The following is a 16,280-nucleotide window of genomic DNA, read 5'->3' on the forward strand; positions in this document are numbered from 1 at the left end:
TAAAATTAGCCTCCAATATAATCAAAATAGAGATCTTTATGTCTTGTCAGGTCTGTTATCTTCAATCATTTATTCAATAATCTAAATAATGGGTTTGGTCGATTATGATATTTGTCAGGTTTTAATATTGTAGAGCTTAATATCTTTCTACAAGATCATCCAGTAAAATTAGCTTCTCATAAAATGGATACATTGTTCTTCTGAAAATACAAAACAAATGGTCCAATTGTTAATCAACTTTTTATTAGTGTTTTACTGTGCCCATTTGGAAAATAAATGAAAAAAAAGAACAAAAGGATTATGAGAGTGCGTCTTCGGGTAAGTGTGTGTGTGTGTGTGTGTGTGTGCGCGCGGGGGGGGGGGGTGTTCAATGAGGGTGTGGTTAACAGTTGCAGTGCTCACAGGAAGCAGCGAGGCAGAGAAAGAGGAAGTGAGCCACCCCCACACTTTTCCAAAGCTACTTGGCTGAAGATATCTGACCTCGACAGCCACATCTTTGAAACCTCTGAAACTGAAACTGCGTACGTCCCTCCACCATTACTGCGACCATTTACAGACTTGCAAAAATTATTTAATATATCTAATGCTCTGTGTAAAAAGAACGACATGCAAATGAATTTGACCTTTTGTTTCCATAAACAAGCAGACAAACATGAAGAGAAATTTAATATGATACACAAGCAAAAAAGGTGTGTTTCTTGGCCTGAACGTTTACTTTAAAGGCAAATTGTGTAGTGAACTACACAAATCAAATTACATTTCTGTGCCAGAAGTAAAAACACTAATAATAATAAATGGTAAACAGTTTACCTTTGGGGCCCTTCAGTAACGCTCACCAACTGTTTGGCTTTACTGGAACCATCCACAGACAGATGCGTTGCATCACCCAAGTGTGACTCAGTAAAGACAGGTCTGAGATGGAGTTGCTTAGTTTGAGTATTGCTCACAGCATCTAAAAGTAACATTGACCATGAAGCAGCAGGTGATGTAATCATCAGCAGCTCAACATTACAGTACAAATTCTGTAATATAATATCAATTGCTGGTTTAGCATCAACCAAAGACTAGTCTTATCGCTGGTGCTGGACTCCAAGATGCTTGTCTGTTACGAGTGGACTGACATTTAACAGTGTTGACAGTCATGACTTCCAACAATGAATGACACACAACTTAATATAAAATGTCCAATGGTGAAAATAACACCAACTTCTCCAGTAGTTGCAATGTTTGAAGAGGAAAAGGGGTGCTGACAAACCTTTCAATGAAGTCTTGTATAGCGTTTAGAAGGCATCTACTTCCAGTGACACCAGCTGAAGCACGTAGTAAAAATTATTGTTAATATTAAAATTAATTAATATTAAAAAAAGACCTAACAAGCACCCGCAACGTCACTCACTTTCCTTATTGGATTATTGTCGATTGCTATCGAATAAAGTTGTTTCTTTTTGCCGAGTTCTGTCGAAGTTGCTGTGTCATCGTGGTTGCCAAATTTGGGTGAATAAAGTATGTTATGTGGATGTTATACTACAGACAAATTGGTATAGCACCTGGCAACCCAACATCAACAGTATCGGGTGCTTGTACCTTTTAAATCCATCAAACCGTTGAACGACATTAAAACTGGCAACCTTACGAATCATGAATTTTCCTTTACTGACTCTTTTTAATCCTTTTATCCTCCCGTAATTATTTTATATCATATTTTCCATTTTCATATCATGACACATATGTGTTATAATTACTTCACAAATGTTACCATCATGTAGCCATTATATAATAATAATGGAATTATAAGGCATATAACTAATTTGTTGAAATGAATATAATATTACCTTTTGTACTCAGGAAATGGATGCGTTTCTGTTCGTGCGTTTTCACTTGATCATTTTGTTTCATTTGTGTGTTTTTCAATAAGCAGTGAAGAGAAATACATCACAAAATAAAAAAATATATATATATTTATTTCAATACAGCATATTCAAAAATCATATCAAAGATATTTTATCATTTGGGTCAGCTGACAGAAGGTGAAGGACTGTGCACTGGACGGAAAAAAAAGCCCCTCTATAGTGAGAGTGCTTGTTCAGACGTGACCCGGTCATTGTGGCGACACACCATGTTGCCGTGGAGACCAGCATGATCTGTCCGCAGAGAGTTGCATCTGACCTTTGACCCCCCCATGACAGAGAGGTCATGTGGGCCACACACTTCAGTGCTGTGTTGTCTCTATTTTGCTCCGAGAAGGTGTTTGTGAAATTAGCTTTCAGCTCCGACAACAACGCGTACAGCAGTAATGCAGTTATGCTGATGCGATTTCTTCAAACAAACTGGGCTGCACCTGCCGCGTACACCAAGTAGGTCGGACACCACAAAAACCCAAACATATTCAATCTTGCTTTATTTTACACCTCTTAATCAATATTTAAAGTTATATTTTTTTGTCAAACATCAGCAAGAAATTTTAAAAAATACACGACGCTAAATGAAAGAGTTTCTGTTGATGAAATTATAATAATAATAAAAAAACTCATAATACACAATATGCAACACATTTTACCTATTATGTAAAGTAAAAAAGTAAAATATTTATGTTTTGTTGTGGCATTTCAAATAAAAAAATATAAATACCTATTGTAATGGTAATGAAATAATAATATACATATTATTAATGCAATATTGGTACTATTAACTATATTAAAAGTAATCAAAAAAATATAAGAAAAATAAACAAGAGATTAAATTACAAATACATTTCATGTGACATAAGACTTGTGTGACTATAAATCTATGCCCAATATCTAGAAAATACAAAATATATTGTAACGGCTGTAAATCATCTAACGAAAATGGGAAAACAGAATGCTTTAAACATAAAACAGCAGTCTACATGACTTGAGCTGACGAACCCTCCCTAAGATACGAATGAGCGTTTCACTGTTTATGAGAGAATAGCGACCTCTAGCGGTGTATTGGGAGAATAACTTTAAAACGTCAAACAAGGTATTCAAAATGAACTATTGCTTTATTTAGAACACCTGTTGGATGGTTCTACATTTAAGAAAGGCCAGCGACAACATTATGACCACCTGCCATTGACCTGCGGTGGTTTTGTGCCAGGTCAAAGTTTTCCTCCACCAACAACCCGGTAGATTCTCCTCATCATCGCTCTGTATTGGACCGGTTTCTTGTCTTCAGGTGACCCAAGCGCAGAAGACTTAAAGCATCTGCTGCGGTGAGCCGGTGTTTCATGGGCTGACGAACCTGAGATTGAGCTGAAAGTCACCATTCTCAGGATGGACAGTCCTTGAAAGCACCACTCAGAAGAGTCCGGGCCCTCAGCGCCTGCAGTGCCACACTGCAGGGAATTACACATGAATGTGGGTGACATATTGGACCAGAATATGAGATGAACCAGAGGAGCATATTTGAATTTTGGCTCATCTGTTAAGATTCATTTCAGCTCCATTTGTCAGCGGAATATTCAAACTATTAAAGACGCTCTAAGATGAAGACAAATAATCTAATATTATTATTTATTTATTTATTATTGGGTTATATTGCAGAACGAAACTCTGTTGAAAAACTGGATTTGCGTCTGTGTTTTAAAATCTCAGCGATAGTTCATAGAAACAGATGTTAACGATAACATAATACTTTTTAAATCATGTCCATATTGAGAGCTCAGTGAACTAATATTGGAAAATAACTTTTGTTCACGTTTCTCTATTGAGCTTACTATGAACATGCAGCACTCGTGAACCCTCAACTGAATTGCATTGTTACATGCAAACAAAATATTCTTCTCATTGCATAAAAAAAATGATAATTTCCATACCTTTTTATCTTCATTTTCATTCTAATTGAGACAGATCTGCGTATGAAACCTTCATTAAATAAAGCATGTATTCGTGGCTTTATAAACTATTCATTTTTAGAATAAAAACAAAATCATTGAAATACTTAATAAAAACTAGTTCATTTATGATTCTTAAAAAAATCACCTCTTGTGCTAATCTAAATAAATTATGAGAGCACCTCATCACAAGTCGTACCTTCAGAATCAGTGGATAAAAATGGTCAATAAAGTATTAATATTTAAAGTATTAAAATGCTAATTATCCACACAATTTCATCAGTGTTTTCGAGCACTCGAACTCTCCACTGTCACAGTAACACCTTATCTCACATGTGTTCATGAGTACATGACAATATGTACTATGGATTTTTAGCACCTGTAATTCATATAATTTTCACATAAAGGAACTCTTTTTAAAAATCCATGACACTTCTCCTGCAACAGAAAGGTCAACACAAAGAACTCGTCATCCAGATGAGATGAGTTGTTTACAATAGAGTCGCTGCTCTCAAAGTAATAATTAAAATGACAGTTAACATGAACAAGTCAATGTTCTTACCAACATGTCAGACCCTCCTGAGACCACCGGCAGGAAGAGAGTGAAGAAGAAAGATGCTCTGCTACAACTTTCTCTCGCTCTCTCAGTCACACGAATCTACGAGCATCTTCCTGTTTTTGGAGGATTCTAAACTTTCCACTGACATCTTCAACCCCCAAAACCAATAGCTGACTCTCAGTCCATCAAGTGAGTTATGCTGCACAGTGGAGGAGGAAGCAATGTCCGACAGAAGCGTGAGCCCGGCTGACATGTGCTCAACTGCACTTGACGCACGGTCATTCTCCAACAGAAGACCACAGTATCCTTCCTGTTCTGTCTCTCAACCATACGAAGCCTTTTTTTTTTTTTTTTGTTAACTCTGAGAAGGTGCTATCAAAGTTGCAGTCAGTGATTTACACATTGACCAATATCTTGAAGTAGAGTGAAAATATTAGAAAATATTTAACAAAATGAAAGATAATGAATTTAATATAACTTAAAATTACCAGCTTCTTTTTACACTTTTAACAAAAAAAACCAACTTAATTTAAAATCTTGTTTTTGCAATCTAGTCAAACGATATTAACAGCACTTGCCGTTCTGCAGGATGTACGACGCTCAGGCTGGGACATGAGCCAACCATCACATGTGTCAAGATAATTCCCCAATTTGCATCACTCACTTCTGGCGCACTTCAAACGGAAGGCTAACCAGCGAAATTCAAATGAAAATGAGCGGAAATAAAAGATCTATTGCACTTTATTGAACAGCAAAAGTGGCACACAGAACAGTGTCGATCTCTTTCTCACAGTTGAATGTAGCAACACAAAGATTAGCAATACATACTTTGTTTTAAATATGAATCAAGGTGCCAAAATGGACTGTGGAGTAAAACTTCTGATAAAGGTTGAACTGGAAAATAGTGAGGCACCAAAAGCTACTTATCCCTAAGTATCAGGCACTGACTTTATGAACACATCTGACTGATATGTTGACAGGTTTTTAAAATATTTCTTTAACCATAACAGCAACATTAGTGCAAAGCTGTTATATTGATAACAAACCAACCATTTTTGGAGAAATCTGAAGTCGCACGTCACATTAGGCTCGCAAAACATCTGGACTCACAATCCACATATAAAAATATCATCTTAAATCAAAGCAATATTTAGTTAAAAGGAGTCATAATTTAACTGTACATGTACATTCCACCATGTGTCATCGCCGTTCTTTGGCCTCCGAGTACAAAAATTGTTCTGCGCGTGGCGAGCTCAGCTCTTCAACAAGGTAAAGTCAGTACGTCGGTTCATCCATATCGTCGTCGCTCCAGTCGGGAGGTGCGTCCGTACCGAAGTACCGATCCCCGAAGTTTCCTGCCGTAACACCAAGCCAAACTTCAGTTGATTTAATAACACCATATTCAGGACCTGACTCCGACAGACTCACCGATGCCTGGAATGATGTGGAACAGATCGTTGACCTTCTTGTCCACAGCTGTGGTGATGATTTTGACCTGCGGGAAGGCGTACGCCACTGAGTGGACGCCCATTTCCGCCATCAACAATGACACCAGCAGAATCTTGTCTTCCTGCACGTCATGGTCCTGAAAAGACTCCCAGATTAGACTCCTGAGCGGCTCAGTTTGGGCCTGAGATTAAAGCGAACTGACCAGGAGAACTCTGACTGCCATCATGGCGGCTGCTCCGGTGGACACAGTGCAGTCCATTAGAATCACATGATCCTCGCTGATGTCTTTCGGTAGACGCAGATAGTGAAGCTGTGGAGAGTCTCAGGATTAAAACCAACTCTAAGCCGGGACTGAACGATTCTGAGTCATGTCATCACCTCGGGCTCTCCTGTGTCCTGATTGGTCTGGATGAGGATTTTGCCGATGCGCACGTCTTTGCACACGGCCCTCAGAGCCGGCTCCATGGTCTCCCCGGCTCGCAGGATTGAAACTCCGGTGATCTGGACAGACACTGGCGTCAGAGACAACTGACACCAGCATGAGTAATCTCTGCCGCCACTCACCCTCTTCCCGTGGAAGGTTCGGCCTTCGTAATCCTCCCCCTGAGGCGTCTGGACCACGTGGACCTGATTTCAAGACATTAAATAGAAACTGTTTTAGTGAACCATAAGAGACTTTATATGGAAAAACGAGTCAGGAGTAGGTAGGAGAGCAAGCTTTTCTTTGTGCTACAGTGCCAGTCTAGGGCCAAAAAGCTTATCTTCTTCATCTTAATCATAAAATCATATTTTTCTCAGTGAATCATTTCAAATTAAAATCCACCTGTGAGGGGAGGAAGGACAGCGCCCGCTCGATCAACAGTCGCATCAACCTCTTGGAGTAGAAGATGAACTCATCTCGGCTGGTCTCCTTGTTCCTAAGTGATTCAAGAACCGATGAGTGTTTGAACTTTTCTCTGGCGATGGCAGTGGCGCTCCATGTTTACCTGATGATGGTATGCATTCCCTTGACCTGGGGTGTGCTTTCCAGGACGCTGAGAGTCTGGGGGAGGGGCTGAGCTTGGTGAGCGGAGGCCAAAGCAGCCCTGTTACCATGGCAACAGGTGGATGCAGAGGTGGTGAGAGGACAGAATTGAGAGAACTTTCTTTGAGTCAACAGGAATGCAATTTTTAAACTTGAAAGCGGTGTGAACACACGCACACACACACAATTTAAGTACATGCAATAGTATCCCAATATTTGGGTGGGTAAGGGAGGCTGGTATCACCGCTGTGTGATAAAAATCATATCAATACAGCACACAGTGACTGTTGTGCACATGATGAATAAAATCTCATAAATTAATCACCATGGGATTAATAAGTCACATTGAGAATTAGTTTGTAATTATTAATTCGAGACCGACTTCATTTCAAAATGAAAAATACAGGAAGGAGGAAATAGTTTTCATTTCTCATGTCTCGGCAGCATATTAATTTCCAGGTTTCCACACACATATTTGGCGAGGTTTAGCTGGTGACACCCACTTTAAGTGCAGATGTGTTGGCTGGTGTCACTGTGTGCTGACCCAAAGAAACACCACAATGCAGATGCAAAGACAAAAGAGGAATCATAACAAATCTGCTCACATATCCCAGCGAAGTTTCCTCTATGGGGAGAATGAGGTACAATGACAGACAAAAGGATGGAGGGAAACACATGAGGAAGAAAAAAAGTCATCATCAGCTGGATGAAGGGATGATACACGGTGAAAAGTGTGACAGCGAGTGTTTCTAAATGAGTGTATTATCAGTGAACCAAATTGGTTGTGGCTTGTGTGCATGAAAATAACAGTGCGTGGGAGGTTCACACACTTTGTGCTGCTGTCACTCTTTAACCATGAAGAACATAGAAGCTGGTATTTCAGTTCACAGGCACTTCCTGTGTCTAAAGTCAGACACCAAGCTCACTTCCTCTCCAACGCTGTGGCCGACACTTAATGGAAAAACTCTTGTCGCTAGCGTATTGGAAACTTTGTGGCTGAGCAGTTACCTTTTTCTTGCCTTCTATTATTGTCGAAGGGAGGGGGGGTCAGTGACAGATGTATTTTTAGACACAGACGGCATGAAGACTGAGAGATGCCATATAGGCTGGGAGGAAAACCAACATCTGTCTTAGTGAGCGCTGGCTGCTAACTGTTCGATTTCTCATAAACGCTTTGGTTTCTTTGATTATAGTCAGAGTGTTATGGGAGCTTGTGCTGCCCTGATTTAGAAGTCACGATTTAGAGGATGAAAAACAGACTGAAATGTGTCAACGCAACAATGGAAACAGAGTTCTTATAGCCTCCTCTGAACCGTTAAGACCAAGGTTTATGACCTCATTGGGTCAGCTGATGCCATGTGATGCTAGCAGCCAGCATGTCGGTCAAAACAGGTGTTGGTTTCACTCCTGCTTGTTTCTCTCCCTCCTGAGGGAAACGGTGAAGATGATGAGGAGGAGAGGAAATTAGACATGAAGATGAAGGCTACTCTACCTGACGCTGAGCTCGCGCTGTGAGCCGTTTTTGGGATGTGGGGTGGGAGGGTGGAGACAGAGTGGGAGAGCAATCCATCAGCATGTGTTAATGAAAGCACTTTAATTGCAGATGAGGCGGCTGTTAAGCTTCTATCCCTGTTTGTATTTGGGCACCCGACAATCACCGCGCAACATTACGACCACCGGCCTCACATCTTCACGCACTAGTTCACCTGGGCAGCTCCGAAGCTGCCCAGGTGAACTAGTGCGTGAAGATGTGAGGCCGGTGGTCGTAATGTTGCGCGGACCCGAGTCTGCAGAGATCACTGGCTATCAGAAGGGGCGAACCATGTGATCGAGATTAGAGGAATAAAAACTCACCAACTCAGGCAGGTGATCATAATGTTTTCAGTGACTGATAAAAATTAATTGTGTTGATGCTGCTCATTTAGTACATAAAAGTAACTATTAGGTCAGATAGTAGCTCAGTATTACATTTGAAGGTTTCAACTGAGTTGCAGCGCATTCAGTAAACACTAGAGGGAGGTATTTAATTCAGAGACGCTGGATGTATTTTTCCTCTTGAGAACACACATTATAAACAATTCAGTTGACAACGTAAGAAAAGACAAAAGCATCTGTCTCATAATGAAATTTCTCACCTCCTCCAGCTGACTGTGGACGTGCTGCACAATCAAATCAATAGCCACCATGTTTCCACCACCTGACAAACAAACATCCAACAAGTCATTTAAACAGCATCACGCCACTAATAACATCACTCAGCGGTGTCACTTCAGGACACACATCCAAAGTGTAGCAGTAAAAAAAATATGTGAGAGGTTTCTCTGAGCAAAGAATGTTCTTTACCTCGAGGCACAACAATGTCGGCGAGTCGCATGGTAGGTTCGATGTACTGCTCGAATGCTGGCTTGACAAACTTGTTGTACTGCTTGATGACTCCTTCGATATCCCGGCCCCGCTCAGTGATGTCCCTCCGTAGCCGCCGCACGAGTCGGATGTCGGAGTCTGTGTCCACGAAAAGCTTCATGTCCAGTAACTGCAGGAGACAGTGAGAAAATGTGTGATCGAGCCACTTCGAAAGATTTTTACAAAGCAAGACATGAGCATGACAGAGATATTTTTATGTCTCAAATTTCATTTGAAACTTCAGAAAAACAATAAATGAAATGGATAATTAACTCGTGACAAATGCAATGCTTGACTGAACAGGCAGACCATTGAAAAACTGACAGGTGGTTCAGAAAACACTCCCTCTTGTCTGTCACTGTGCACCTTAATTAAAAATACTTGGCAATTTTTGATCTTTGATTCAGGGCCAATTACTTGACTCTCCATTTCTATGTTGTGCAGCAACCTCAGAACAGGCTCATTTCTAGTCGAAATTATGATTCATATAACCAAACCATTTGTTGAATTATTGTCATAAACGCATTTGGAAACTCATTATTAAACCAAAAATGAAGAAATATCACCCCAAGAATGCTACGCAAGGAGGATAAAGTAAAACAAATAAATACATATAAGGTACTTCTTAAAATTGATGTAAAAAATATTTTCAATTATTAACTAGAAAAAATGTAAACTCATTTTATCTTTTTATCTAAGAAATTCTACTGATTTATTAAGTAAAAAAATAATAATACAAAATAAAAACATAACCTTCTGCTCAATCATCCCAAAGCCAAATGTTAAAAATCACTTTTATAAGAAATGTACCTTCAACAGTTCTTTGTCAGCGAAAGCCATAATTCCTTCAAAGATGATGACACTTGCGCCATAAACAGTTTTCTGTGGGAGACATGCAGATTACTGGTTAACTACAACAGTGAGAGAGACCATAATGCTGCTCTGGTATTCTACTGGACGCTCTTTGATTTGTTAGTACTGATATATTATATGGATAATTAATAGTCACTTTGCAACCAGATTTTTATGTTTCACCAGTGTGTACTGTTGAGCAAGGTAGTGTCACATACCCACTCCTTTTGCCTTCCGTGTGTTGTGAAGTCATAAACTGGGATTTTTACGCTCTTCCCCTGTTTGAGTTTGCGCAGGGTGTGTGTCAGCAAGCCAAAGTCGAAGGCGTCGGGGTGATCAAAGTTGTAGTCGTTGCTGGCAGCGAGGGCCTGCTCTTCCACAGATAGCACCTGCAAAACAAAAACACACAATCAAAACAAAGCATTTGAATGGGTACTTCACGTCTCCCAGGATGTAAATATGACATCTGCATAACCCGGATCTCATATTTTCCTAGGGCAGTTACATAATTTATGCTGGTTTTGACAATTCATTTGTGCTTCAAGATTCAAGAGCTGTTGAAGAGAGCAGGCCTAAATTTAGGAGGGAATCATGCGCCGCCGTGACGTCTGTACCAGGTGGTGTCTGAGAGTGTGTGTGGGTGTGCATGTGTGTGTGTGTGTGTGTGTGCGTGTGTGTGTGTGTGTCCTAGGGGTGGCCACGCATCAAAACTTAGACCTGGTATCTGGCAAGCTGAGAACAGCAACATCTGCTAGAGTTACACATCTACATGTTATTGAAACAAAACCGACTGAGCTTAAACCAGATGTTTGGATTTGGAAGGTGGCTGGTGGTTAAATGCGCAAACTAGCTGTTGTCTAGAATGTCATTAGTAGCTGGTAAATCCCCTCCCACTCTGAGCTGCTGCTGCAAGATAGCAACAAGATTACATAACCAGAGGGAGTGCACATCAGTGATGGCCGCAGCTCCTCAGCACTTTTGCTATTTTCTGAACTAAGGCACATCTACTTTGACTCTATTTTTATTACACCACTTCATTTAAATGTTCTCTTCTTCTTTTCTCCACCTAAGGCATTCCACTGAAATCCCTTTTAAAATGCATTTTGCTTTTGTCAAAACCACTCATTCTTGTTCTTGCACAGTGTTGCCTCAGGCCACCAGGGTGTCACAACCACAAGATAAAAAGAACAAGTTGCTTCTTGGATAGAACGAAAGCCACAGAGAATTAGCGTTAAAAGAATCCAACCTTGTAGAAGGAGTCCATGGAGAGGAGAACCACCCATGGAACATCAAGAGCCTCGATAATTTTTCTTGCAACTGTCGTCTTTCCTGAGGCACTGCCGCCGCACAACCCTGTAAGAAACAATAGAGATCACCTAAAACTATGCAGTAGACAACAGAGTTGGTTCTTTCTCTTAAAGTGGCTAGTGGTTACAATTGGCATGTACTAAAGCACGTAGAAGGAATCCTGACTCATCAAAGATACTGTTGTGAAGGATTCCCGAAGCTTCTTACACTCTTATGAAAAATCCTGTTCATATGTCAATAATACAAGTCATATTTGACAGTTACACATGTGACAAAAACTGATGAGAGAGGAAACTTGAACCAGCAGCGCGACTCATCATCAGTTTGTCAAAGGTTAGGTACATAATAATTCAATAACAGAGGGTCTGGAGTTCCAAGAAAAACAGCACAGATATATCAGCAAAGACCAGCTAAACCTTGATTCGAAGAGAGAATGAAACAGTTCTGCTGAGACTCCTTGTGGTGTAAAAGAATAAACATAAATAATAAAATAAATACATGTAAGTGAACCCATTTTAAGACATTTTTTCAGAATTTTAAATTAATTCATTCTAATTTTCTCAAATGTGAAACATCTTCCTTTCAATACTAGAAGTTCAAAATAAAGGGCATGATGATATCCAAAATATGACATCGCAACACATGGGCAATTTTGCAATCTTTAATTTAGTCATGCAAAATGGCAAATCAAACATTTTAGGCATTCTCAACTTCCATTTTCTTTTTTAAGCCCCTATATTTTGGGAATCAGTTCAATTTTGAATGCACCCGTTTTGCAGAGACTCACCGATGACGAAGGCTTCTTTGGACTGGGTGCCATGCTCATTGTACCAAGGAGGCCGACCAGCGGTGTAGATGGTCCGTTTGGACGTCCGCAGCAGAGGTGGCTCCGACTTACACTGGCTGGTGGTCCGTTTTCTGGGCGAGAGGCCCGCAGTGACCGACGGGAGGAGGCGGTCCAGAGATCCATCACCACATCCACTGCAAAGACACATATTACAGACTAAATACCTGACAAATCATTTTCGCATCTAAAGGTAAAGGAATAAAAAAAAGTTTGAATATACTCAACAACTATCTACGGTTTACACATAGTACTTTTGTTAACGTTGTAGTTTCAAGTTAATCTTGTTTAGATGTCCATCTCTCAGAAATAGTAAAGGTTAATATGCTACTTTTACAATTCCAGTGGATCTGGCGTCTGGCGTAATGCTTCTTTATTTCTGCTACCGTGCTTGATGTTTCTTAAAGACTCAACAGTTATATAAACATATCGAGTACTGCTAGCATTACAATAACAATAAGCCAAAGTCATAAGAATTGTGACCCAAAACAATTATTTATCACAAATGTGATAACGTCAATGAATGTCTCTGAACAAGTTTGTGCTGATCTACAGTATAGGTTTTTTTAACCAGCAAGCAAGCTCTGGATGATGCAGTTATAAAAGGTAGCAAAGTGCAGCATATGCCAATTTTACAGTGGAGTAAATGACCTCAATTGATATCAGACTCCGGAGGCCAAAGCCAAAAGCGTTTTTCGAGCAGGTTCACTACCCAGGCAACGGTTGCTATCGACACAGAAATGTCATGTCAACATGAGTGGAACTTCTCCCACTATTACTATATTCCAGTCCTTCACGATAGCAAAGGAGAAAAACATTCAAACACAACATCAGTTCAAGCTAAATCAAGGAGGATGAATTCTGCAACCAAGACCACTTCTAAACCATGAAGACTACATGGTCCAAAGTACAGCCAAAAGGTACCTTCTCATATTGGCCTGACATTAGCATGTATTTATGTGCCACTAATCCTGAGGAGTGTCTTGAGGGCAAGAACAGATCACTTCTAATTCTGGTCACTGGTCAATGACATGCCTGAAACAACCGGTGAGACAACGACTGACCTGTAATTTAAAGTCCCAGACCCAACTGATTTGCATGGTTTCGATCACAAGAGAAACAACTGGTCAATTTCCCTCCAGGCTGGGGAATAGGGAGGTTAGATTCAGGTACAAAACCCTGATCAAATCCAGAATATAAATGAGTAGGAAAATAGAATGTAAAGAAACAAGTTCCTGGAAGTTTACACAAAAACCTTTTGATCCTCCACAACAAAGTCATGTAACTTAGCCACAGTGCTCAGGCACTTTTAAAAGCAGAACAGCAAACACAAGACTGGTAGCAAGGAGGAATTGCATAACACTTAAGTACCTTCGTGCGTGCAAAGGCGCAACGCAGAACAACATATACTGAATAATTGAAGACATAAACAAATGAAGAAAAAGCACTTACCTGCCATCAGATCTTAAAGTCCAACATCCAGATATCCTAGCTCCTGAGTAAGCCGGTAGAGAGTTCATAACTGGTACAACTTCACAAACTGACAAAGTTGTATTTTCACTGCCGCCAAGAATTATATTTATACACGCTTATCAGCTACAACAGACCAGTGGGCAGAGATAAACAGAATGGACACTGTTGAGGGGAAACTGTTTTGAAATGAAACATCAGTTTAGCTTTCTATTTCCTTCATACTATGAAGCAATAAAGAGAGAGAGACGAGAGTGCAGCCTGGGAGAGTTTGTTCAATGTGGAACTACTGCACAGCTTTTCCCTCCTCTTTCACTCACTATTCACCCCTCCCCTTAGCCAACAAATGTAAGAGGATAACCTACCCTCCAGATTATGTTCATTAGGTGGTATTAATAGCAGCAGGTTAGACCCAGGCCTGGCACACACATAAACATACACACACCAAGTTTAGGTCATTTGTCTTTGACAGGCGGTGCCATGGAGAGATGCAGAAGAAAGTGACAGCCACAGACTCTAGTGCAAAAGCTACAGTGTTCTGAGAATTAGGTATCCGTGCTTCAAAGATGAGGCAATATTGATGTTTTTCCTCTCAGCAGGCACTAGTCACATCTCTGCTTTACACTCTGGCGGTGTCGCTGAAGCGAGCAAAGTCCCTAAACGCTGTCCCCTCCCTGACAGCATAAACAGCATGATGAAACCAAACACCACCTCAACTGCAGACACTCTGAGGAATAGCCTTGAGCAATGTAGATACACAAATACGCACAAGACTTGTACAGACCAAACAAGTCATTACTCCAATACCTTTCTCACAGCAAAACAAGCACATCTTGGTATTGCTTTAAATGCATTAACTACTGTATTTATTTTTTAGAGAAAATAAAATGGACACCGATATTGTAGGACTATAGGTGATTCTTAAAATTACACCAAGAAGACAGCTGCAAAGCAAGTTTAGAAAGTGGGGCCCAAAGCTTGCTGCTATGCCAAATATCTTACAGCTGTAATTCATTTGTTTGTCCACTATTATAATTCTACACAGATAACAGCTGTCAATACACCTGACATTTTGATGCAAATATAAAGCCTGGATTATTTTCAAGACAATGCAGTGGGCAAATTGTACTTTCAAAGCTGTATGTTCAAAGTATAATCAAGAAAGAGTTTAACTTCAATAATGTGCACTTTTAACAAGTCCAAGTTTCAGGTTTCAGCAGGGCACTAACTTGACATGACCCAAATTCCAAATGTGTATCTTTAACTATGACACTAAGTAGGTCAAACCTGTTAATATAGAACCATAGATTGGACACATTGTTTAGTTGGGGGGAGTTTGCACCGACGTTAGCTCACTCATTTCATTCTACACGCAGATACATGTGTAAAATAGATAACTTCAGAGGAACCTGAAAGGCTTCTGGGAAGGACTGACAGTCCTCCAAGCAGAGGCAACAGCTCTCTCTAGTGTTGTAGAAAAAAAACAGTGTTTCAGATGAGTGATTAAGACTAACTGTTAATATTCAGACACAGATTTCCATAGACATACACACACAGTACACTAAATCCAGACAGTTGTTTTTTCCCCTATTCGGCGACTTAAATGTAAATGAAAACCAAGTTCATTTTTATTTACAGTTCAGCAACATTTTTTTTGTTCACACAGTACAGAGTTACAAATGTCACCGAGAGACATTAAAGAGATGCTTGTTGAAAAAGTTTCACCGTTATGTTCGCTTAACAAGCACGGTGATGTTATTTTCGGGATGTACCTCGTGTTAAATATGGCTACTAGCAAGCAGCCAACCACAACAAAGGCGAACGAACTGCTTAACTTTTGGTGAAAGATAAAAGGCTGTGTTTAAGATATAGCTATAAAGATAAAAGCTACAGAAGCAGCGTGACAGCTCGCGTTTCCGTGAAGATGCTTAACCCGACAACTTGTGACTTTCGAATGAAAGACACGTTCGTTTAATAATAGAATTACTTCCTACGTGTTGGTTATTCGTTTTAACCGTTTACCTGTGACACACAGCTGAAGTTTTGTCTTCTAGGTCCATTGTAAGAGACGTTCTTCCGTTCTCCTGCTTCAGCTAGCTGTTGACAGTCAGATGTGGAGAGCAAAGTGGCCAGGTGCATCATGGGAGTTGCAGTCTAACCAAAGAGCCGCATGCAGCAGCGTGAGCCGCAGACGAAACTACAATTTCCATAATTCAACATCATAAAGCGGCGATTAATTAATTAAATAATGGCATTACTTTTCAAGGTGGGGACGACAGTTGATTTGAGGAGGTCAACTCATTTATGTTATCACTATAATCTGGAGCGGTTTGTTTCAAATCAATCGCTACATTTGAAAGAAAGCATAATATTATATTATAACGAGTTGGATTGTTACGATAAGTTGGTATTGGTACATCTCAAATGCTGTTTTCCCAACTGAAATTCTACTACCAAAATATTGCACAGACTTACTGTAAGAATCTTTCAATCTATTTGTGATATAATTTACAGTGAT

The 16,280-nt window shown here is 40.0% G+C and overlaps 1 protein-coding gene across 3 annotated transcripts; it reads right to left on the reverse strand.

The window, feature by feature from the left end:
* Positions 1-5,135: 5,135 nt before the first annotated feature.
* Positions 5,136-15,880, reverse strand: uckl1b (uridine-cytidine kinase 1-like 1b). Of its 3 annotated transcripts, none has more exons than XM_053849910.1 (15): positions 15,785-15,880; positions 12,236-12,429; positions 11,387-11,493; positions 10,359-10,529; positions 10,099-10,170; positions 9,229-9,418; positions 9,021-9,082; positions 8,378-8,394; positions 6,848-6,946; positions 6,685-6,778; positions 6,426-6,488; positions 6,240-6,362; positions 6,064-6,171; positions 5,841-5,997; positions 5,136-5,767 (listed from the first exon to the last, which is right to left on the reverse strand). In XM_053849910.1, exons 1-15 carry the CDS (start codon positions 15,820-15,822, stop codon positions 5,688-5,690), a joined length of 1,575 nt encoding a protein of 524 aa, XP_053705885.1. In that variant the 5' UTR covers positions 15,823-15,880; the 3' UTR covers positions 5,136-5,687. The 3 variants fall into 3 exon arrangements, with proteins under 3 accessions (XP_053705885.1, XP_053705884.1, XP_053705886.1); XM_053849909.1 differs by lacking the exon at positions 15,785-15,880 and adding an exon at positions 13,745-15,764; XM_053849911.1 differs by lacking the exon at positions 15,785-15,880 and adding an exon at positions 13,357-13,719.
* Between the last annotated feature and the right edge of the window lie 400 nt (positions 15,881-16,280).

The sequence above is a fragment of the Synchiropus splendidus genome, chromosome 18, assembly GCF_027744825.2.
Source record: "Synchiropus splendidus isolate RoL2022-P1 chromosome 18, RoL_Sspl_1.0, whole genome shotgun sequence".
Taxonomy (NCBI): Eukaryota; Metazoa; Chordata; class Actinopteri; order Syngnathiformes; family Callionymidae; genus Synchiropus; species Synchiropus splendidus.

Coding starts and splice junctions, on each gene's coding strand:
- uckl1b (XM_053849909.1), bottom strand. CDS start 13,812: ATGAACTCTCTACCGGCTTACTCAGGAGCTAGGATATCTGGATGTTGG. Junction 12,430..13,744: donor ACTTTAAGATCTGATGGCAG/GTAAGTGCTTTT, acceptor GTGTCTTTGCAG/TGGATGTGGTGATGGATCTC. Junction 6,172..6,239: donor AGGACACAGGAGAGCCCGAG/GTGATGACATGA, acceptor GACTCTCCACAG/CTTCACTATCTGCGTCTACC.